At 45.3% G+C, this 25,543-nt stretch overlaps 1 protein-coding gene across 2 annotated transcripts in view; it reads left to right on the top strand.

The window, feature by feature from the left end:
* The window catches only part of NIPBL (NIPBL cohesin loading factor), a 124,749-nt gene that overhangs the window by 44,483 nt on the left and 54,723 nt on the right, over positions 1–25,543 (top strand). For both annotated transcript variants that reach the window (XM_044295229.1, XM_044295230.1), the window contains exons 2-9: positions 11,921–12,064; positions 15,966–16,131; positions 17,984–18,114; positions 19,090–19,189; positions 20,381–20,532; positions 20,614–20,774; positions 22,409–22,502; positions 23,837–24,445. In XM_044295229.1, the coding sequence (XP_044151164.1) occupies positions 12,001–12,064; positions 15,966–16,131; positions 17,984–18,114; positions 19,090–19,189; positions 20,381–20,532; positions 20,614–20,774; positions 22,409–22,502; positions 23,837–24,445 (1,477 nt within the window). In that variant the 5' untranslated portion in view covers positions 11,921–12,000. The remainder of the gene's footprint in view (positions 1–11,920; positions 12,065–15,965; positions 16,132–17,983; positions 18,115–19,089; positions 19,190–20,380; positions 20,533–20,613; positions 20,775–22,408; positions 22,503–23,836; positions 24,446–25,543) is intronic.

The raw sequence follows: 25,543 nt of genomic DNA, 5'->3' as shown, positions 1-25,543 counted from the left end.
AGAGACAAGATTGGCAGTATCCAGCAGGAAATAATCTCCCAGTCCCCAAATAATTTAAATCCTCCTCCCTCCACATGCTCCATCTCCTCTTTTGACCCTATAAGGCCTCATTCACACTTCAGTGTTTGGTCAGTGATTTCCATCAGTGATTTGTGAGCCAAAACCAGGTGCAACTCTAAACACAGAACAGGAGCAGATCTTTCCCTTTTACCTCATGTCTGTGGAGGCTCCACTTCTGGTTTTGGCTCACAAATCACTGATGGAAATCACTGACCAAACACTGAAGTGTGAACGAGGCCTAACAGAGGAAGAAATCTCCAGGCTTCTCTCTTCTACACCCATGACCTGTAGCAGTGATCCTATTCCATCACACCTCCTCCAGTCCCTCTGCCCGGCTGTCATTACTCACCTAACTACAATTTTTAACCTCTCTCTCTCTCTCTCTCTCCTGGTATCTTTCCCTCCTCTTTCAAACACTGTTATAACCCCACTACTAAACAAACCATCTCTTGACCCGACCTGTGCTGCTAACTACCGACCTGTTTCTAACCTTCATCTCTAAACTCCTTGAACGTCTGGTCTACTCTCACTTAATAAGCTATCTCTCTGCAAAATCTCTTCTTGACCCCTTACAATCTGCCTTTCTCCCTCTTCACTCTACAGAAACTGCCCTTACTAAAATGTCTAACGATCTCCTAACAGCAAAAAGAAATGGTAACTATTCTCTACTGATTCTGCTGGATCTCTCTGCAGCGTTCGATACCGTAGACCATAAACTCCTCCTCCTCACCATGCTCCACTCAATTGGCCTTAAGGACACTGCCGTCTCTTGGTTCTCTTCCTATCTCTCTGGTCGCTCCTTTAGTGTATCATTCGCTGGCTCTTCTTCTCCTCTTCATGTCGGCGTTCCTCAGGGCTCAGTACTAGGTCCTCTACTCTTCTCCCTCTATACAGCCCCCATCAGACAGACTGAGTAGATTTGGCTTTCGATACCATCTCTATTCTAACACCCAACTATACACTTCATCCCCTGACATCACCCCTGCTTTACTCCAAAACACCAGTAATTGTCTGGCAGCTGTCTCTAACATCATGTCTTCTCTGTATCTAAAACTGAACCTCTTGTCTTTCCCCCATCTACTAACTCGCCTAAACTTGATATTTCAATTTCGGTCTGCAGCACTATCATAACTCCTGTGCAACATGCCCTCTGTCTTGGGGCCACATTTGACTCCGATCTTTCCTTTGTTCCCCATATTCAATCACACGCTCTTGTCATCTGCACCTCAAGAATATCGCAAGAATCAGCCCTTTTCTTACGGTGAAAATGGCAAAAACGCTTGTTGCCTTGAATTATTCTCATCTTGACTACTGCAACGCATTACTAATCTGTCTCGTTCTCACTAAACTCTCCCCCCTTCAGTCTGTCCTAAATGCTGCAGCCAGGCTCATCTATCCATCCAACAGCTACACTGATGCTACTAGTCTGTGCCAGTCACTTCACTGGTTGCCCATCCACCACAGAATACAGTTCAAACTTCTCACCTACAAAGCTCTCCACAGTGCTGCACCTCCATACATCTCCTCCCTCATCTCCATCTACCACCCTACTCGTGCTCTCCACAGTGCTGCACCTCCATACATCCCCTCCCTCATCTCCATCTACCACCGTACTCGTGCTCTCCACAGTGCTGCACCTCCATACATCTCCTCCCTCATCTCCATCTACCACCCTACTCGTGCTCTTCACAGTGCTGCACCTCCATACATCCCCTCCCTCATCTCCATCTACCACCCTACTCGTGCTCTCCGTTCTGTTAGCGACCTAAGATTAATAACCTCCATAATTCGTACCTCTCACTCCCGTTTTCAAGACTTTTCTCGAGCTGCACCTACTCTCTGGAATACTCTGCCCCGGAATACTAGGTCAATCCACAACTTTTCCACCTTCAAACGTGCCTTAAAAACACATCTTTTCAGGCAGGCTTATCAAGCTTCCTAAACTGACTATTCCCCGACTAAACCTCTCCCCCACCAACTCCTCTGGCCTAAACTTGATCCTCTAGTAGTCCCAAACCCGAAGCAGATCGCCCGGCACCACTCCTGTCAGTTCAATAATGGCTCAAATCGCCCTTATGTGTCACCTCCAATTCCTTATAGATTGTAAGCTCTTGCGAGCGGGACCCTGACTCCTAGTGTTTCAGTTGCATATTAGCCATTTAGTTTTGTTTTGTACATGAACCCTACGAATTTGTAAAGCGATGCGGAATATGGTGGCGCTATATAAATACATTTTATTAGTATTATAATGGGTGATAACTGTTAGATTGGTGGAAGTGGGGTTGCTACCGATTACTAGAATGGGAAGGGGGGTTTCTGTTCCTTGTTCCCCCTGCTAATGAGCTCTGAAATGTGGATTACTGGGTGGTGGTCAGGTTCATGCGTACCACAGCGCAGATATTGCTTTGTCACTTACACACCTTGTTTCATAGACTTTGTTAGATCTTAAAAAGAGAAAAAAAATTAAATGGCCGCACAACCCAAGAAAGGTGTCGGGCTCCACTGCTGCTCGGACAGATTTCTTCTATTTCTTCAGCTTGTAAAAACCGAGTGGTTGCTTTTTTCAGCAATTTCTAGGTTTTTGATTTCCTTGAAATTGAAGCCATGTGCTGTTATCATTTATACTTTATGGTGCATGTGTCTGTTTGCATTTTGTCTCCAATTTTTATTCGGGTTATTAGTTTTTTGTAATGAATGTGTGCTTTGGTAATACTTAGCAGCTGATTGGAAACTTGTCATTTCATGAACTGCACTAGAAACGCAGTCAGCGCTGCAGCCCCTTCAAGTGTCTGATCGACAGGAACGCCAGCAATTGGGTCCTTAATGATCTGATATTAATGGCCTCTTCTACATCTGGAAAACCCCTCTGAAGGTGTCTGACCCCTCTACAAGTGATAGTCTGTCCTTGGGACAGGCCGTTACTATCTGATTGGTGCGGTTGAGGTGGGTGGGTGGGATCATGGATCAGCTGTTCTGTGCCAGGACTATACAGAGCTTTAGCTGTATACTGCAGCACTGCTTCCATGGAGCTGTGTAGTTCTGGCGCCAGAGCTTCTGAATGACAGCTGACTGGCGGGATGCAGGATGTTGGACCCCCACTGATCAGATAAGCCTGCGGATTGCCCATCACTTGTAAAGGGTTGGACAACCCCTTAGTATTACAGCTGCTATCAGCATTTTTAGATATGCTTTACAGCAGCCTCATAGACCCTAGTGTTATATGTACTTGTAATGATGCCTATGATGATGATGACATGACTGCTGAAAAGTGAGTCTTAGTGGCCAGTGAGAAAACTGTATTATAGAAAATGTTTAAAAAAAAAAAAAAACTACTACAAAAGGTTTTTAATGTTTTTTTAGGCTACTTTCACGCTTGCGGCAGTGTGATCCGGCGGGCAGTTCCGACTAAAAAGCATTTGTGAGACTGATCCGGATGTGGATCAGTCTCACAAATGCATTGCAAGAACGGATCCGTCTCTCCGCTTGTCATGCGGACAGACGGATCCGTCTTGTATTTTTTTTCTTCACATTTTCTACCGGTCTGCGCATTTAGGCAAGTCTTCAGTTTTTTTCACCGGAGATAAAACCGTAGCATGCTGTGGTTAGGGCTGAAACGATTATTCGAATAACTCGATTAAATCGAGTCAAAAAATTCATCGATGCAGTTTCCCTGCATCGAGGAATCGTTCAGATCACGTGATCACGGAGCGGGAGTGAAATTAAGCGTCTCACTCACCGCTTCCGTGTCCTCCGGAGCCAGAGAGGCAGGACTGAGCGGCCGACACGGAGGAGGGAGTCTCTCCCTCCCCACTGTGCGCGGCTGCCGCTGAAGACCAAGTAGGAGGAGGAGGGGAGGGACGGAGGAGGAGGGGAGGGGAGGGACTGTGGCCACTGCGCCACCAATGAATGTGCCGGCCATATCCCACAGGGTCCCCCTCCTCCCCCCCATCATTGGTGGCAGTGTCAGTTCCGATCGGAGCCCCAGCAGTGTAATGCTGGGGCTCAGATCGGTTACCATGGGAGCCAGGACGCTGCTTAAGTCCTGGCTGCCATGGTATGTTAGTAGTGAGCAGAGAGCAGCACATTATACTCACGTGCGCTGTGGCGGACGGTCGCTCCTTCTTCTGTCTGTGCGGCGGATTGCTAATGCTTACAGCATTAGCAATGCGCCGCACAGACCTATGAGAAGGAGCGACCGCCGGCCACAGCGCACGTGAGTATAATGCGCTGCTCTCTGCTCACTAACATACCATGGCAGCCAGGACTTAAGCAGCGTCCTGGCTCCCATGGTAACCGATCTGAGCCCCAGCATTACACTGCTGGGGCTCCGATCGGAACTGACACTGCCACCAATGATTAATACTGGGGAGGGGGGGTTGCGTTACCAGAGGGGGCATATCAGAGGCTGGGGGAGGCAGATCAGAGGCTGGGGGGAGGGAGGGAGGGGAGGCAGATCAGAGGCTGGGGGGAGGCAGATCAGAGGCTGGGGGGAGGGAGGGGAGGCAGATCAGAGGCTGGGGGGAGGGAGGGGAGGCAGATCAGAAGCTGGGGGGAGGGGGGGGGAGGCAGATCAGAGGCTGGGGGGAGGGGGGGAGAGGCAGATCAGAGGCTGGGGGGAGGGGGGGAGGCAGATCAGAAGCTGGGGGGAGGGAGATCAGAGGCTGGGGGGAGGGAGATCAGAGGCTGGGGGGAGGGAGATCAGAGGCTGGGGGGAGGCAGATCAGAGGCTGGGGGGGAGGCAGATCAGAGGCTGGGGGGGAGGCAGATCAGAGGCTGGGGGGGAGGCAGATCAGAGGCTGGGGGGGAGGCAGATCAGAGGCTGGGGGGGAGGCAGATCAGAGGCTGGGGGGGAGGCAGATCAGAGGCTGGGGGGGAGGCAGATCAGAGGCTGGGGGGGGAGGCAGATCAGAGGCTGGGGGGGGGAGGCAGATCAGAGGCTGGGGGGGGGAGGCAGATCAGAGGCTGGGGGGGGAGGCAGATCAGAGGCTGGGGGGGAGGCAGATCAGAGGCTGGGGGGGGAGGCAGATCAGAGGCTGGGGGGGGGCCAGATCAGAGGCTGGGGGCAAGCAGATCAGAGGCTGGGGGCAAGCAGATCAGAGGCTGGGGGAGGCAGATGGAGAGAGAGTGGTTAATGGAGGCTGCAAGCACCACCTTGGCATGTATAAAGTTATTGGTTTAGAGAGGGGTTAATGAAGGCACCTCCAAGGTGCTTTCATTAACCTCTTCAGACCAATAACTTTATACATGCCTAATGCCAAGGTGCTTCCATTAACCCCTCCAAACCCAATGGGCATGTATAAAGTTATTGGTTTGGAGGGGTTAATGGAAGCACCTTGGCATTAGGCATGTATAAAGTTATTAACCCCTTCAAACCAATAACTTTATACATACCTAATTACGTACATTATTTTAAGTAGCTTTTTCTTATTAGATTACTCGATGAATCGAGAAATATAATCGATAGAATACTCGATTACAAAAATATTCGTTTACTGCAGCCCTAGCTGTGGTATTATCTCCGTCCTGACAGATTGCTCTCCATTTAGAATGCATTCTTTTCCGGTATAGAGCCCCTACGACGGAACACTATGCCAGAAAAGAAAACGCTAGTGTGAAAGTGCCCTAACATAAAAGCCTGTTTTAACCGATATTTTAATTTTCTTTAAATATAAGCTGCTTTTGGGTGCTTCTTTAACACAAATGATAATTACCTGTTACCTTTGTGTTTGACGTCTGTTCTCTCCATCTGAAAATTTTACAGACCTCATTCAAAAGCTCACCTTCCCCCTGGCGGTGACACTGTCCGCTGTGATTAGATCGCGGCACAGCCAGGGAGAAGGAGACCCCATTGAGAAACCCTGGCATCTCCTCCTCCCTGTACCGATGCTCAGTATTAGCATACTGGGGGAATGGGGGGGGGGGGGGGGCAGGGATGAGGTATTTATCTTATCTAAAAATAAACTAAAAAAACATGAAAGGTCCTTTTTAAGAAAGGTAATTGAGCACCGACCAACATGCTGTCGCATCGATTCGTTCACATTTCAGGAAAACATCAGACGACTAGGGCGCTTTCACCGCTGATTTTGTTGCAGAAAAGTTCTGTGATCATCTGATACCTGCAAGTCCCATTCATATTAATGAAACCGATTTTCTGTTGCGTCTTGAAGGCGTCCTGAGAAATGCACGACTGCTTGTTATTTTGTCAGTGTTTTAGCAATATCTGACGACTTATTGTAGTGTCATCCTCGAGATGCTTATAGACCGCTTCCAATTGCAGATCTTCAGGCGACCTAAAAAGTGTAATCGTAAGATGCTCCTAACACTGTGTGAATGCGCTCCTTTGATGTTCCGGCAATTAAAGCACCCATCTGGACTTCGGTTCACCGTCTCTGTGCCGAGGGATCATGATTGCAGTATTGAGAAATTGTCACATGTAAACACACATTTCAGTTCATGTCAAGCAAAAAGTCACCGATTCGCACGCGTTATCGAAGTGCATCACTTTAACAGCTTTACATAAAATACAGAAAATTATAATTCAAAGCAACAATGACTGCACTTCTTGGTGTCAGTATTGCTTCAGAAGGAAGCGGTCTCATCCAAACTCACTCCACTGTGGCCTGCACACAGCAGTGTAACGGCAGGCAGCTCCTGCTTCTCTAACCTGCGCGTTTCACTCATCTGCTCCCGCTTCTCTAAACTGTGGCCACTTCTACTGTATTCCTATAGAGGGATGTACAGCGTAATGTGGGCAGTACCAATCTGGGGGGCGGCTCCTGCTGTATTCCTGTAGAGCAGTGGTTCTCAACCTTTCTAAAGCTGTGACCCCTTAATACAGTTCCTCATGTTGTGGTGACCCCCAACCATTACATTTTTTTCTTTGCTACGTCACAACTAATTTTGCCACTGTTATGAATTGTAATGTAAATATCTGATCTGCAGGATGTATTTTTATTGCTACAAATTGAACATAATTAAAGCAGAGTAATTAATCACAAAGACAAAATGTTGGGTACCCCTCAAATAAATAAATCAGTGGTGCTTCAAGTCCCCCCCCAAATAAATCAGAAGTGCTCAGGGTCCCCCAAATAAATAAATCAGTGGTGCTTCAAGTCCCCCCTAAATAAATCAGAAGTGCTCAGGGTCCCCCAAATAAATAAATCAGCGGGGCTTCAGGTCTCCCCCAAATAAATAAATCAGCGGGGCTTCAGGTCTCCCCCAAATAAATAAATCAGCGGGGCTTCAGGTCTCCCCCAAATAAATTAAGCCTTGCTCAGCCAAATAATTAAAATAAAATTAGCCAGGCTCAATTAAATCATTGGTGGCAGTGGTGCTCAGCGGCGGTGTCATTAAAGAAAAAACTCGGACCTCAGCAGACAGGCGGCCCGACTTACCCGTCCAGATGTCAGGCTCCTTCAAGCGAAGGCAGTGATAGGACATCACTTCCTGTGCGCGAGGATAAGGGGCCGCTGCCGTTGTGCGGGCGACCCACAATAGGAAGCCTCAGGCGACCCCCCGGAAAGGGCCGATCGACCCCTAGGTTGAGAACCACTGCTGTAGAGGGATGTACATGATGTGGGGCGGTGCCACGCTAGGGGGTGGCTCCTGCTGTATTCCTATAGAAGAGGGATGTACATGATGTGGGGCGGTGCCATGCTGGGGGTGGCTCCTGCTGTATTCCTGTAGAGGGATGTACATGATGTGGGGCGGTGCCACGCTGAGGGCGGGTCCTGCTGTATTCCTGTAGAGGGATGTACATGATGTGGGGCGGTGCCACGCTAGGGGGTGGCTTCTGCTGTATTCCTGTAGAAGAGGGATGTACATGATGTGGGGCGGTGCCATGCTGGGGGTGGCTCCTGCTGTATTCCTGTAGAGGGATGTACATGATGTGGGGCGGTGCCACGCTGAGGGCGGGTCCTGCTGTATTCCTGTAGAGGGATGTACATGATGTGGTCGGTACCACGCTGAGGGCGGGTCCTGCTGTATTCCTGTAGAGGGATGTACAACGTGATGTGCTCGGTACCAAGCAGGAGGGTGGCTCCTGCTGCATTCAGCTCCCACACCGAAGAGCTGTTTCAGGAATGTATAGCGTGATGTGGGTGCTAGCAAGCCAAGGGAGTCCGTGCTTAGCGGCTCCTGTGCCAAGCGGTTCGTGCTGCCCAAGCTTGGAGGGGGTGGGTATTCAACCAATATCTACGAGAGTAGGCCAGTGGGGCAACAGCGCTGGGTATTTTGTGTATTCTGATGTCTTTGTGTTAAAACTATTTGTAATTTTACAAAGTAATTTTGATAAGCGTGGCTATTTCTATATAGAGTTCGCAGTTTACTATCTTAGGACAAGAACTTTGCCCTTAAAGGGGATGTCCACTTTTGCTTTATTGATGACCTGTTCTTAGGATAGGTCATCCATATCACATCGGCGGGGGTTCGAAGGCCAGCACCGCAGCCAATCAGCTGTTTGAAGAGAAGGCAGTGCTCAGGCGGACAACCCCTTTAAGTGGATGCTTTTTCTATCCTGGGACAGGCTATCCACTTGTGCTGCCCATTTACAGTCGAGCTGTCCTACTCATGTACCTGTCGGCTCCATTACGGTGTTGTATAGCCTCAGACAATATTATTTCTCTCGTCGTCTCTAGCGGAGCCGGGCATTTTATTCTGTCTCCTCCATGCTAGTCATTGTGTGTAGTAATGTGGATAAAGCTGTGACGGCGAGGTCATGTCGGAAGGCTGCAGATTCTCTGTGTTTTTCTAAAAGTATTTGTAGAGGAATGTGGAGGAGCGGGGAGAAATGACAAGTTTAGGTGATGTAAAAGGCATGTACAGCATATGGTATACTAGAGCTGAGCATTGAAGATTTCTGTGTATACAGTGTGTGTATAGCCAAGAGATGGTCACATTTCTGGATGCACCTGATGGTTGCACTTGGCTGAGGCCACTTTATGGGACCTAGTGCTGCCCCGTATTACAGAGATTCTCCTCTAAAAGCAAGAATCCCTTATGTAAGACTGCGTCCTGCGGAACATGATTTATTTATTGCTTCCTGCGGGATTCAGATGCAATCGGACATAGAAAACCTCTGCATGAAACCAGGGGCTGACCAAATCGGAATGCGGCCTGTGCGACTTGAGGAGGTAATTAACCCCCTGCATCCCTCAGCTTTGGCTAGCCTTAGCTATGAGAGAACTGCTCTGCGAAAATGACAAATATGGAGAGCAGCAGCATCTGTGGCGGTGTGCAGGGTTCAGTATTGAGGTGACCCATTGTAAACGTTAAAGGGGTTGTGTCACTTCAGCAAATGTCATTTATCATGTAGAGAAAGTGAATACAAGCCACTTACTAATGTATTGTGATTGTCTATATTGCTTCCTTTGCTGGCTGGATTCATTTTTCCATTATATTATACACTGCTTGTTACCATTGTTACGACCACCCTGCAATCCATCAGCAAAGGCAGTGCTTGCACACTATAGAGAAACGCCAGCCTGTGCATGCTGCCACAGACCATCACTTTTTCCTATAATGTGGAAGCATGGCCACCGCAGATGGATTGCAGGGTGGTCGTAACCATGGAAATGAGCCGCGTATAATAAGATGGAAAAATGAATCCAGCCAGCAAAGGAAGCAATATGGACAATCACAATACATTAGTAAGTGCCTTGTATTCACTTTCTTTACATAATTCCACTTGCTAAAGTGAGACGACCCCTTTAAGCCTCATGACTGTCTCTTCAGTCCGCATCCAAGCAGCATTTTTTATTTTTTTTTTGCGAATCAAATCAGACGCAGACTCATTTATTCTAGTGTGGCAGCAAAAGGTGCTGTATTCTGTCTGCATCCGTACTTCTGTTCCACGGCCTGCCAAAAGAATGGAACATGTCCTGTTTTTGACCGTTTTGCGGTCAAGAATAAGCATTTGTAACCTAGTGCGGGACCTGCAGAAGGGGAACATGCGGGATGCACATGGCCGGTAGCCACGATGTGTGGACTGCCAAACTGATACGGTGTGAACTAGGCCTGCACAATATATCGCCAAAGCAATCGCAATAAATCGCAATCGCCAATTGGCCGACACAAAAATGCTGCAATTATATTACTATATTTTTCGCTTTATAAGACAAACTCCCCCCCTCCCCCCAAAAGTGGGGGGAAAATGGCAGTGCGCCTTATAAAGCGATGGTTGACTTTTTACGTGGTTGCTGCACAGCGCGGCCGGCGATACATCAGTTACAGTGCGGGGAGGGAGGAGGGGCTGGAGGCAAGTCGTTATTTTAATGAACAAATGTTCTTTTATTTATTCTATTTTATTTATCTGTTCTGTGCAGTGCTATTAAGTACAAAGTTTTGTATTTTGTACTTTTGCAGTAATGCAAATATGTTATTTAATTTAGTAAAAGATGTTTTATTTTGAAAAACACTGCATTTCAGTTCTTGAGTTAAGCATAACTACATTTCTGCATTATCAGTAATTTGTGTGTGCTTTTGCCTTGAAAATCCAAGCAAATAGACCTCTAGCACAATTCCCCTAAAATATCGCATCGCATACCGTTATCGCAATTTTTAGGGCCCTAATCGCAATCGCACAAAATTCCCATATCGTGCAGCCCTAGTGTGAACTGATATAGATTTGCCTGAACATGTGATTGTTGGCTTTATAGAAACATATCTGTGTTGCATTTTTCTGGACATTTGCATTTTTTGGCTCCAGATGTTAGTTGAAGGTCTATGAGAAATGTGAAACGCTTCTGTAGTTTTTCTTAATTTGGTGGCTTTGTTGTTTTTTTTTTTTATAAGAAAATGCAATTGCCACTAAAGACAGGGCAAAAACCACAATAAAATGTACCACAAATATTGTGAAAAATTTTTTTGGACAAACCCCCACCAGAGCCATATTACTGGGTGTAAGGAGCCTGTATTGAAAGTGTGTTCTGAATGTTTAGCTGATCATTTTTGCTTTTGACTACTTTTGTTGTATCGGAGCATGTCCTCAGATTGTAAGCTCCCCTCACTCCTAGTGTCTCATTTGTGTATTAGCCCGCAATCCTGTGATTATTCTGTTTGTACATGTACTCTCTGAATTGTGAAGCACTGCAGTATATGGTGGTGCTATATAAAGATGATTCTGTGGATAGAGGTGTACGGGGTGCGCCTTTTATATAAATCTTTCTGGTTCAGATTCTTATCTGTTAACAAAAAACAATTTGGAAATTTCACAATTTGTGAAACTTTATTTCTAGAAAGCACCGACACTACTGCCGGCAAACGAGTAGCGGCCATGTTCACCCCATTATAGCTGAGTACTCTGTGAGCCATGCCGCCTCCTGCAGTAGTAATATGCTATATATGTCTGGGGGTGATTACATAAAGGGCCCCTATAGTTTGAACGCCAGTGATTATCCGGCAGACTGGCGCTGTATTCTGAGGACCATCCATTCAGAGTACTGTCGGATGAACCACATGCATTGATTTTTATGTACTTGACACAAGCAAAATATAGAAATGCGGATGGTAGAAATATATACTCGGTGGGACATATTTACTAATCTTATAGATGGCCTAACCTTAGACCGGCTGTCTGGCCATATACCACATTTATCAATCAGATTGGTCCTTTCATTTTTCAGGGTTCTTTTTGAAATTGAAAGGCAGTCTGGTTGCTATGGGCAACTACATCAGCTTTGATAAATCTCCTGTAATATCTCTAAACCTATATGCGCTGGGTGTCGGCACAATTTACACCAATTGGTAAATGTGGGCCAGTGTTTTCTGCTTGCATGATTTATCAGTTTAATTTTAGCTATACACTGACATTTGGGATTTTTGTGCCTTTTTGTATAACGCAGTTTTCTTTTCCTCTTTCTAGTGTATAGGAGATGGGAAGTAATGACAGGTGGCACCTTCATTAAAATACCTGCCTAGATTCCACCATCCTACAGCTTCAGGATGAATGGGGATATGCCTCATGTTCCCATTACGACTCTAGCGGGAATTGCTAGTCTCACAGACTGTAAGTACATCGTTCATCCATCTACGTTCTTCATTGTCTGCATGGTGTGTCACTTTACCTACCTGTGGGTCACCTGAGCTGGGATGAAATGGCGTATTCTGTCCCGACTCTGCTTAGTTTAGGTGATCTTAATGTAGACAAAAGCAACTCTCCATCCAATATGGCTGGCACTGAACGACAAATGCATGCCTTTCCTACTTTTGATTTACAGGGGTTTTCCAGGAGCACAGTATCGATGACCTATCTGCAGGATAGCACATCAGTATCATATTGGTTGGGATGCGACTCCCGGCTCTCTACTGATCAGCTGTTTGAAAGCTGCACGTAGGCCCTGTGACCAATGGACATGACTTCACTGGCCTAGGAAGAGGCCCCATCGCCCATTGGCATGCCTCAGACAGCTGATCGGCAGGGGTGTCGGGTGTTGGACATCCACTGATCTGAGGATCGGAGGACAGGAGTTTTCTAAAAGTTATTGGGCACATGTTGTATAAATGAGACTAAAGAAGGTCTTCCCCAGTCCCTGTGTTTGTAGTGGCCACCGCACTGTTGTTCACATTGCTGTACGACATGACATTCATGGACTTTGCTCCCCCGTAAAGGGAATCTGTCACCAGCCACCTCCCTATCCATCTATTTGCATAGACACATAGCTGTGGTTCACCTGATTAAACACTATCATTTTTTTTTTTCTTTTGTTGATCCAAGGCTATGTTCCCAAGTTGATACTTTTTCTTAATATGCAAATTAGGACTTTAGTGCAGTGAGGGTGTCACCTTTGCTCTTGTTGCACTCGAGCTCCACTTCTTTCTGCGGCCATCCCCTCCCTTGCTGCTTTGATTGACTTTATTTTTTTTAAAGTGTTTTCTGATGCAAAACTAGTGAAACAAATCCTCTTATTAGAATGAAAGTTATGATTCTGGGTGACAGAGGTGAACGGAGCGGTGACCCAACATGTGTACTACTGCTCCATTCAGAAAAGGGCCTCGTCAGTCAAGGGGGAGGACTCTAAGTGCAGAGCACCCCTCTGTTCATCAAAGACCTAATTTACATATTGTATTTGTTCAGGAGCAGCACCACAAAGGAATATGTGTGGTATTGTTTTACTCGGCAGAATCAACCTTGCTATACATAATCCCTGCTTTAATAGAGCAACTGCTGATTGAGGTGGTCTTATATATCGGACATTGATGGTATATGGCTAGGGATATGCCATAAATGTCAGATACGGGTTCCACCTCTGGGACCTGCGACTATCTCCAGAATGGGCCCCTGAAAGCGGAGAGCACTCCATTCACCACTTAAGGAGTTCTGAAAACAGCCTAGCGTGTGGGAAATAATGGCAGGGGAAGGGAGATAATAAGGGAGCATGTCATGGTTACATAGTGAATACGGTAGAAAGAAAGACATACGTCCATCAAGTTCAACCAAGAGATAGGTGGGGACGCAAACTCCCAGAAGGAAGTGACGCCCATATTTCTACATGTTTATATAAGCATTAATGTTTTTTTACTTTTAAGAATTCAACTAAACCCTTTTTAAACTCGTCCACTGTTCCTGCCGTGACCACGTCCTGAGGAAGTCTATTCCACAGATTCACAGTTCTTACAGTAAAGAAGCTTTGACGCTTCTGGAGACTGAAATTATTCTTCTCCAGTCGGAGGCCGTGCCCCCTTGTTTTTTGAGGGGATTTTACATGGAACAGTTTTTCACCATATTTTTCTGTATAGCCCATTTATATACTTGTATAGATTAATCATGTCCCCCCTTAGACGTCTCTTCTCAAGACTAAATAAATTCAATTATTTTAATCTTTCTTCATAACGAAGACCCTCCAGGCTCCTTATCAGTTTAGTCGCTCTCCTCTGTACTCTCCCTAGCTCCAGGGCATCCTTTCTATGGACTGGTGCCCAGAACTGAACTGCATATTCCAGATGAGGCCACACCAACGCTTTAAGCTGGTAATATCACATCCCTGCCCTGTGAGTCCATGCCTTGTTTAATACATGACAATATCCTGGAAGCAGCTGATTAATATTGTATACTTTAATTTAATCTACCATCCACAAGAACACCCAAATCCTTCTCTATAAGTGACTCTCCCAGTGTTACATCCCCTAGGACAGTGATGGCGAACCTATGGCATGGGTGCCAGAGGCGGCACTCAGAGCCCTCTCTGTGGGCACCCGCGCCTTGGAAAAAGTCTATGGCGTACCAATATGCTTTAGACTTTTCCTGCCATTCATCAGCCCAGGACGCACTATGAACAGCACAGGCGGCTCACTGAATGTAGGCTATTAAGCTATTATAGCTAAATGATAAAGTACATGGATGATATACTATATTGGTATTCAGGTTAAATTGCTGTGTTGGCACTTTGCGATAAATGAGTATTTGGTTGCAGTTTGGGCACTCGGTCTCTAAAAGGTTCACCATCACTGCCCTAGGACATATGAAGCACAGAGATTGTTAACAAGATGCAGAACTTTACATTTGTCCACATTGAACCTCATTTGCTGAGTTGATGCCCAATCACTCAGTGTCCCAGTCAGCTTGTAGTTTATGGACATCTTCCATAGACCGTACAGCACTACACAGCTTAGTGTCATGTGCAAAAAAAATAAAAATAAATGGTGCTATTAATCCCGTCCTCAATATCATGAATAAATTAAATAATAGAGGGCCCAGCACTAAACCTTGGGGTCACCGCTTCTAACCCGGGACCATTTCGAATAGGAATCATTAACTCTCAGGACACGGTTCTTGAGCCAGTTTTCAGTCCAATTACAGACTATTCTTTCCAAGCCAATAGACCTGATTTTACCTATTAAACGTCTGAGGGACAGTATCAAAAGCCCTTGCAAAATCCAGAAACACTACATCCTTTTTTCAATACGGGCACCATGTTTCCCTTGCGCCAATCACTTGGCACTGTACCAGTATCTAGAGAGTCTCTAAAAATTATAAACGGGGGCACAGCAATGACTGAACTGAGCTATATAAGAACTCTTGGGTGTAATCCATCTTGTTCACATTTACCTTATTTACACGTCATGCATGTGCGGTGTCCTCTCCTTCACTTTAGGGGCCCTGTTCAGGAGATGGGTGCGCTCCCACCTCTGGGGCCTGCTCCTTTCTGACTTGATGGTATATCCTAGCAGTATGCCTTTTAAAGTCTGAGATAAGCCAGCCCCTTTAAGTGTGTAGAAAGAAGAAAGGTATTAATGGTGCGTTCACCTGGCACTTCTATCATCTGCATCACAAGTCCTCTCTGCTAAAAACATATACCATCTAACGCCATCAGCAGGGCATCCGTTTGCCTCTGCTTTAGAGCTCATGCAGACTGCTACGTGTGTTCCGCATTTTGCTTAACGCACAGGGCTAGCGCTATATAGAAATGCCTATTCTTGTCTGCGATTACAGACAAGAATAGGACATGTTCTATATTATTTGCGGGGCCACAGAACGGAACTACCGCATCTTTTGCGGCCCCTTTGATTGCAGAACGGATGCGGATCCGTACGTATGACTGAATGAGCCCTTAATTAGATTTTTTTCTAGACGGACACGCATACATGGTAGATAATGCCATAGTGTCTGTTTAAAAAAATAAAAAATGTTTTTTTTAAAGTGACACATTTTTATTTATTTATTTTTTTTACATTTATATAAACCTTTGTAAAACGGATGCCCTTCCGCTGCCATCTTTTTGTTTAAGTTGTTAGCGGATCTGTTAAGCAGATGGTAGAAGCGTGATGTGAACATACCCTAAGCTAGCACTTTTTTTATATTGCCGTTTGTACCTGTTTTGCCTCAGCTGCCTATGCCAGTAGGCTGCACATAAAGCTTGCTACACGTTACAACGTAGTGGTTCATATACGACTTTGCTTTTTCTCCACAGTACTGAACCAGCTGCCTCTTCCATCCCCTTTACCTGCTACAACTACAAAGAGCCTCCTCTTTAATGGACGGATAGCAGAAGAGGTGAACTGCCTTCTGGCATGCAGGGACGAACCTCTGGTGTCACAGCTTGTCCACAGCCTCAATCAGGTGTCAACAGACCACATGTAAGTACCAACGTTATTACTCTCATGTCTTTGCCTATTTTGTGTGACACTTTTAGCCATCCACTCGCCATCCAGGATTAGCAAAAAGGGCGTCTTTCTTTCCTGAAACAGCGCCACTCTTATCCGTGGGCACGGTTTTGCATTACAGCTTAGCCCTGCTCACTTTTAATGTCTGCAATTTAGAAATGACGTGTAGAAGTAAAGTAGGTAAAATCCGTGTTAAATTGTCCCTATTGTTTAAAGGGACACTGACAGGGCCAATAAGCATATTGAGGTATATATATGGCAGTACAGGTCTTATAATGGGTATTACAATCATATAAGTATCCCCCCTGTCCACATTATACATACAGTAAACTTTAAGTTTTATAACCTGCTCCAACGGTCTTCAATCTGCCCAAGGGGCGGCGTTTCACCTCTCTTGCGCCCAGCCAGCCTGCCCCAACTGCCGCTTTGAAGCGCCGCCCAGCTCATGAATATTCAGTTTGCTGGGCGGCTTCTGCGGTCCCCGCTCTGAAGCGCTGCGCTGAACAGTGCCCTGCGCATGCGCCGGATCTTGTGAAGTCGGGGACAGTAAGCGCCGCCCAGCGAAGTGAATATTGATGAGCTGGGCGGCGCTTACTGTACCGGACTTCACAAGATCCGGGCACTGTTAAGCGAAGCGCTTCAGAGTGGGGACCGCAGAAGCCGCCCAGAAAACGGAATATTCATGAGCTGGGCGGCGCTTCAAAGCGGCAGTTGGGGGAGGCTGGCTGGGCGCAAGAGAGGTGAAACGCCGCCCCTTGGGCAGATTGAAGACCGTTGGAGCAGGTTATAAAACTTAAAGTTTACTGTATGTATAATGTGGACAGGAGGGATACTTATATGATTGTAATACCCATTATAAGACCTGTAGTGCCATATATATACCTCAATATGCTTATTGGCCCTGTCAGTGTCCCTTTAAAGAGGACCCGCCGATGCACCGGATGTGCACGTTTTAGCACATACTAGTATTCCCGGTGAAATAATAAAAATTTTGAGCACAGTGACACTTCTCTCGTTCTCTGTATGAATTGACAACTGGGTGTTAATATTCCCTTTTTCAATAGGGTGCAACACTTTGAGCCCTGATTGAACAGTGTGTATAAGGGCGCATACCTTTGGTAAGTGTAATGTTAACGTCCAGTTGTCAGTTTAGGCTACTTTCACATTAGCGTTTTAGTTTCTGAGATCCGTTCAGGGCTCTCGCACGCGGTCCAAAACGGGTCAGTTTTGCCCAAATGCATTCTGAATAGAAAAGGATCTGCTCAGAATGCATCAGTTTGCCTCCGATCCGTCACCATTCCACTTTGGAGGCGGACACCAAAACGCTGCTGTCACACCATATGTCCCTTCGACAACTTATAGAACACGTCCTTCTCCGGTCCGCATTGCAGATGAGTAGCCATTTCTATAGTTGGCAGAGAGAAAAATGCGGAAAGCACATGCAAGGCATCCATAATTTGTGGATCTGTGGACCAAAATAATCGTGTGCATGAAGCCTAACATTGTATTGAATCAAAAATGTTTTGCGGTTGTCGTCCTGTATCTGCAATACAACTGCTCCTCAGTGGCCTTATATAAAGAGGTGACGTTATTAAACCTGGTTCACAAGTGACATTTTCTAAGTGTTTGTGTATTTAGCTGCTATAATAGACGACAGTCCTCGTCATGAAGAGGATTTGTCTGGACGATTATTAATCCTTTCTCAAGCTCTTTTGGCACTGTACTAATAGGCATTACCTTTACATTCTAAGTTGGTTAGCAAAGTGATTTATTACACTGAGAAACGTGCAGCCCTTTTTGCCATTTACCTTCCTCCTTTTAACAGAGAACTGAAAGATAACCTGGGAAGCGATGATCCTGAGGGCGACATACCAGTCTTGCTGCAGGCCACCTTGGCCAGAAATCCCAATGTTTTCAGGGAAAAAAGTATGCAGAACAGATATGCGGTGCAAAGTGGTAAGACCTAAAGGGGGGATTAGTCTTATCTGATTTGTAACTTAGACTCGCAGCGAATTATCAGATTAAGGTTCCTGTTTTAAGATCTCTGCTTTCTAACCTGATTTTTTAGTAAGCTTGTTAAGTGAGTTTTGCTTCTCTCTAGCGGTAATCGTTTGGTAACCCCCAACTGATTTGATTTTCAGTTGATGGCAAATTATTGGACATGACCTTGTGAAATTACTATGAATGCTGACAGATGTAGCAGTCAGTGCATGGTCCAGCTTCACCCACAGTGCGGTCAGGAGGCGCTGGTCCATGCTGGTGGCTGGAAGAACTGCTTACTCCTTGCTCTTTATTGACCACACACAAGTTTTCCAGTCATTCGTATCTGATCGTGGGGGTCTGACACCCAATCAGCTCTTTGAGGGGGCGCCAGGCGCTCCTGTGAGCTTGGTAGCCCCCTTCCTGCTCACAAAGCCCAGCGCCATACATGGGGCTGATCTGTGCCTAGGCCATGTGGGCGATGAACGTACCGTCACTTAAGCTGTGAGAAGGCTGCGGCACTACTGCGGGTGCCGGTGCCTTCTCAAACAGCTCCCCCCCCCCCCCAATCAGATACTTTGACCTATGCAGAGGATAGGTAATCAGTATTTAAGTCTTGGAAAACCCCTTTAACAAAGAGCAAGGAGATTAACCTCTTTCATCAGCAAGCTGTTAACGCCCATGTTTCCTAGTTGCATATTGCAGCTACTGCTCTGCCGTCTAAAAACTGCAAAAATGTCAGTCCCTTTCATCGCTCTGTATCTTACTAAGTTTACAATTTACAGCATATCTTCTACATTTACGCAAATCTTTATCAAGACCTAAGTATGTGTATTTCTATTTTTGAAAGGAATTTTCTACTTTTACATACATAAAGCTGCACATTTTTAGTATGCCTTGTTTCAGTGCCACACTATTTTCTGTAATATTTTTGTGTGTTTTCCACCTCAGGGATGATGATGCCCCAGTATAAGCTTCCCCAGAATTCCATGCATGGCAGCCCAGCATCTTCCAATTATCAACCAACCACTATCTCTCATAGCCCTTCCAGGTAACGCTCAGTCCAGCATTTCTATTTATGGCTTATGTTCCCAAGTGCATTATCCACATAACTGCGTCTTGGCTGAATAGTCACTCCATGGATGTACACTCTTTCTCAGTGGGAAAGGACACCTGTCTTGGGTATTGCAGACCTTTTCATGTATGGAGCAGATTTATTATTATTGCAGTAAATGAGTGGTCTGCTTTTAATGGATAGATGCTGCAAGAGTCAATCAGCAGGCAGTCATTCTCTTACTCCCTTCAAGCTCCATAATGTACATGTACTTCACAGGTGCCCCGGGAGTGTCAGAAGCTGAGCCTGCTCCATGTGTGGCGGGTGCCAGCTATGTTATACAATGATGACTCCGATTCTGGTCATATAACCCCTCAGAAACTGGAGTGCTTAGACAGACGTGGCTCCTCTAATGGCCCCACCCCACAATCAAATCGATCAGCCGATCAGCTGTCAAGGCATCCTGGGGTCCTCATAGGCTTGCCATTTTAATCTTCCTTTTAAGCCCTACCAAAGTCAGTCATCACAGAATGCAATAATAAATATATATATATATATATAATTTTTTTTTTATTTTATTATTATTGTATGATATAGGATTCTAGTTGACTACTTTGGTAGGGATATGTTTGGGTTCATTTATCAGTTAAAGAGGACCTTTCACCTCTCCTGACATGCCTGTGTTAATAGCTTCATGCATTCCCCATGTAATAACAATTCTGGAGCATCTATTCTTATGGCTCTATGTTGTGCCATCCCTTTATTATTCACACTTGCAGTCTGCAGTAAGGGTACAGAGGGGAGGTAACCAGTAGGGGGTGTGACACTGCACAGACTCACTCTATCAGATCAGTGCTGCCATTTTCAGACTGTGCAGGTACACACCCCAGCTGGTTAACACCCCTCTGTACCCTTACTGCAGACTGCTAGCAATTCCTTCATAACTTCTAGTAGAAATAATAAAAGGAATGACACCACATACAGACGTAAGAACAGAGGTTCCAGAATTGTTGTTACATGGGGAATGCATGAAGCTAAAAACAGGCATGTCAGGAGAGGGGAGAGGTCTTCTTTAAATATCATCAGCTCTACATATGTTATTCAGTGCTGTCACCATATGCCGGTTTATTCCTAAGAAAATAAGTGAATTATTTATGAACGGTTAAAAACTTTCCCTTTCTCTTTCAGTCGATTTGTGCCACCTCAGACCAGTTCATCAAATCGATTTATTGGCCAGCAAAACAGTCCTGTTCCTAGCCCTTATGCTCCCCAAAGTCCTGCAGGATATATGCCATACCCACACCTTGGAAGTTACACACAACATCAACAAATGCAGCAAGGTTAGTGAGAGAGGCACATTGAATGGCTGCTGTCACGCTCCAAGTAGTTGATTGTAATAACCCTGGTCTTGTCTTCGACAGCTTCTGTTTCCAGTCCAATTGTGGCAGGGGGTCTGAGGAACCTGCATGAAAACAAAGTCTCCGGCCAATTGGCAGGGAACTCTGCAAACCACCATGCTGATAACTCCAGACACAACACTAGTGAGGACTATCTGCAGATGGTACATAGACTGGGCAGTGAGGTATGTCCATAGATATCTGTTAGGGTGAATACTGTAATCCTAATCTATTCTAGGGGCCACTGGAACAAGCATTGTCTGCAGCTGCGTTTGTGGCATCACATGTGAAGCTGCTCATATGGCTTTGTCTTAAAGGGGGTCGTCTCACTTCAGTAAGTGGCATTTATCAAGTAGAGAAAGTTAATACAAGGCACTTACTAATGTATTGCGATGGTCCATATTGTGTCCTTTGCTGGCTGGATTCATTTATCCATCACATTATACACTGCTCGTTTCCATGGTTACAGACCACCCTGCAATCCATCAATGGTGGTCGTACTTGCACACTATAGGAAAAACCGCTAGCCTATATGCGCTCCCATGGTCCCAGCCACCAGAGAGGCTGACTCTTTTTCCTATAGTGTGCAAACACAACCACTGCTGCTGGATTGCAGGGTGGTCTGTAACCATGGAAGCGAACAGTGTATAATGTGATGGAAAAATGAATCCAGACAGCAAAGGAAGCAATATGGACAATTGCAATACATTAGTATGTGCTTTATATTAACTTTCTCTACATGATAAATGCCACTTACTGAAGTGAGACAACCCCTTTAAGTGCAGACTCCAGAGCAGTACAGCGTCTACATGTGTTTTCAGAGTAGCTGCTTTAATGTGAAAATGTGAAGATATACGTTGCATAGTATAAACCTTAGGCCTCATGCACACGGCCGTTGCCCGGCTGTGGCTGTATTGTGGGACGCAAACAGCAGGTCCGGCCTTATGCTCCCCGCATCACTGATGCAAACCCATTAACTTGAATGGGTCCGCAATTCGGAAGGTCGGTGTGGAACGGTGCTTCCGTGGTATTTCTGTCTGTCTGCCTCTGCACCACAAAAAAAGTGAATTGGTCAGAGTTCGCAAGCGGCAGCCCTACGGTCGTGCCTGTGCATTTGCGGACCGCAATTTGCAGTCCATGTGCATGAGGCCTTATGGGGCATTTTCACATCCTGCACTCCAGGTTTGTCTTAAAAAAATGGGCTTTGTGACTTTTTGGAGGTTACTTGCCTAATATTTTACGACTTTCTTTTTGCATTTAAATCCCCCTCTCCTGTTTTTGAAAGTGGGTGGGAAAGCTTGCATGGGTAATTATGTAAATTTGTTACTCTCCAGATTAATCACTGTGACTTTCTGAAAAAACCCTAAAATAATAAATAAAATGTAGCACACTCACTCCATGGGGGGGGAGTGTAAAACAACTGGAGTAGCATTTCTACACAAGTATTGCGTTTAAAGATAAACTTTATCTTTATCAGACATAGTTACAGACAATGCGACTTCTGAAATTTGGCACAAAGTATGCCAACGTATCACTGACTTCAAATATTACCCTCATTATAAATGTACCCCTATGTGTACTCACGCCGTGTAACCTGGTGTTGAAGTGCTTTACACTACTTCAGCAAATGGTCATATTACATTGTAAACATGGAATGTTTTTTTGAGAGATTATTACCTTGTACCAATCTGGAGGAACAAATCCATCTCTAGCGGTCCAACTAAGAACTGCATTCCCTTTCATGTGCTAGTTTCTTTGGATAATTAAAAAAATTTTGCACATGTATTTTAATTTAAACATTTCTGTTCTTTGTTCACAGGATAGTGATTCTTCAATAAGGAATGCTGCCTCATTTCCTCTACGATCCCCACAGTCAGTGTGCTCTCCTGCTGGAAGCGAAGGAACACCGAAAGGTAAATTTTGACACTCTAATATTTCCCTGTGTGTCATATAACATAATTTAGGGAAAAGACAAACCCAGTAAAGAAGTCATCGCTCCTTAAACGGGTGGTCTGAGATCACAATATCGCTTGAATAAAGAGCAAAAGATCTCCTTGGAATGAGGTGTGATTTTATATATATATATCATAAACTGCTGGGCAATGTCCAACTGAACACCCACAGACAAACCTCTTAGGCTACTTTAACATCTGTGTTTTTTCTGGATCAGTCATCGATCAGCAAAAACACTTCTTTTAGGATAATACAAACGGCTGCATCCGTTAAGAACGGGTCCGGTTGTACTATCTCTAAAGTAGCCGTGCCACTAAAACCATTGTAAGGCTACTTTCACACTGGCGTTTCTGGGTCCGCCTGTGAGATCCGTTTTTAGGGCTCTCACAAGCGGCCCAAAACGGATCAGTTTAGCCCCAATGCATTCTGAATGGATAAGGATCCGTTCAGAATGCATCAATTTGGTTGCGATTGGTCTCCGTTGCGTTTTTTTTTTTTTAGACTGTCACTAAAACGCAGCTTGCAGCGTTTTTGTGACTGTCTGACGATGCAGAGCCAAACGGATCCGTCCTGATTTACAATGTAAGTCAATGGGGACGGATCAGTTTTTCACTGACACAATATGGTGCAATTGAAAACTGATCCGTTCCCTATTGACTTCCAATGTAAGTCAAGACGGATCCCTTTTGGCTTAGACTTTTTTTTTTTATGAATAATGCAAACGGATCTGTTGTGAACTGATACAAGCGTTTGCATTATCGGTGCGGATCAGTCTGTGCAGATACAAGACGGATCCGCACCAAACGCAAGTGTGAAAGTAGCCTGAGTCAATGGGTACTGGATCCGATTTCTTTTGTGTCCGAGAAAACGCATCCGGCACCATTGACTTAAACTCTTTCATGCCAGATCTGTCTTGCTTCGCATCCCATGACACACTCAAAAATGCTGCTGGCAGTGTTTTACTGTCCAGCATAGGAGCGCAACCGAACAGAATGGATTGCATTCTGGTACATTTTCCGTTCAGTTAAATTTTGTCCCTTATGATGGATCTCCATACCGGAAAGGAAAAGCACAGATGTGAAAGTAGCCTTAGACACATTTGTGCAGTACAGTTTCTTGAAAAAATGGTTTTAAAAATAAGGTGTAATTTAATTAAAGCTCCCATGAGGATTTAATGTAATATTGGTTTGCATTAGATGCTCTGAAATATACAGTATGAAATGTGCTGTGCTTTATGCATGTATAATCATTTCATACATCATATCCTAATCACTTGTCATTTACGCTTCTTTAGGATCAAGATCATTAATTCTTCAGTCGCAACCTCCTCCCTACACCTCTCCGAGAGATGCTCCTCCTGATATTTTGCTGGACTCCCCTGACAGAAAGCTAAAAAGACAGAAAAAGTTAAAGACGAGCAAAGATGAGAAGGAGTCGAGTGAAAAGTCAGCAATGTATGACATCATTAGTTCTCCCTCCAAGGACTCTACCAAACTCACATTAAGACTGTCACGTGTAAGATCTTCAGAAATGGACCAGCAGGGAGACATTCTCTCCAGCATGGAGAACAGTAACGTTTCGGAGGGTGACTCCTCATTCAATGTGCAGTATCCTGGGCATGCATCAAAAACGCCAGTCACTCCACAAGACGTAAATCGTCCTTTAAACGCTGCTGCTTGTTTCCAAGAGCAGAATGAATTCCTGCAAGTGCCCGTCCTACAGCCCAACACGTCTGCAACTGCAAAACCGTCTCAACCTCCCGTGGCTCAGTCACAAACCCAACAAACAGGAAACATAACGCCATATGACGAAGTTGAACTGGATGCTCTGGCGGAAATAGAGAGGATAGAACGGGAATCTGCCATTGAGAGAGAACGCTTTTCAAAAGAAGTTCAGGATAAAGGTAACATGGACATTGTAGTTACTTGAAGGAATGGCAAATTGATTTGTGACTTCACGTGGAAATTTCGGATAAGTAAAAAGGATAGCCATATATTAAATGCTAAAAGTAAGGCTGAGCTTACACTGCGTTTGCATATCCAGTTGCTACATGTCCTCGTAAAGTTCCTGGCACGTATACATCAACCTGATGAAGGGTGAAAGAGTGTCCTTTTTTTTTTTTTTTTTAAGTATACCTTTTTCAGCTGTATGAAATAGTTTAGTCTGTAGTGCTATTATGTAGGCATCCTGAAGATCATCTGTAGGCTGTATGCAGGTTTGGGGGGGTATTCACCCCCAAACTGCAGCCAATACATTCATACTGGCACCCCCAAGCACTTTGGGTGCAGTCCAAGGAAATATCAGACTGCACCATAGCATTGGCTATGGTGATCTGAAACTCTGATCAGAATAAGACACGCTGTAAATTATTTATTTTTTTTGTTTGTTTTAAACATATTTTGTTAGGATCCACAGTCCACTTAAAAAAGCTAATGTGTGAATAACTTTATTGACTGCACTGGAACAGGAACATCATCTCTCTGAATGGAACCTTAAATGGGGTTTTCCCATCATAGACAAAGGGAGCATATCGCTAGGATATGCCTCCATTGTGTCTGATCAGTGGGACCCAAACCTACACTGAGAATGGGTTGAGGAGGGTGCTCTTGCATGTGCAGCCGCCCTCCGTTCATTTCTATGGGGCCGCTGAAAATGGGGGAGCTGGTTCGGCTATTTCCGTCGGCTCCCACTCATGTTCTCAGTGTAGGTGTGGGTCCCAGAGGTGGGAGCAGCGATCAGATCCTAGCGATATGCCCCCATTGTCTGTGATGGGAATACCACTTTAATCCCTTAAATGGGGGGGGGGTCCAACATTATCTTGTTTTGTGTAAAAGGAAGATTACTTGCCTACTCACCTCCGCTCGGTTCTGAACTGCCTTCACATTTTTTCTGGTCTCTGTATGTAAACGTCCTGCACAGACAGGGTCGTATACACCACAGCCAATGACTGGCCTCAACCTTGATGTGTTTCCAAATGGCATGCCACTGCCAGGTCACGTGC

Source organism: Bufo gargarizans, chromosome 5, assembly GCF_014858855.1.
Source record: "Bufo gargarizans isolate SCDJY-AF-19 chromosome 5, ASM1485885v1, whole genome shotgun sequence".
NCBI lineage: Eukaryota > Metazoa > Chordata > Amphibia > Anura > Bufonidae > Bufo > Bufo gargarizans.
The sequence above is the reverse complement of the archived record's forward strand: the minus strand, read 5'-3'. Positions and strand labels throughout refer to the sequence as shown.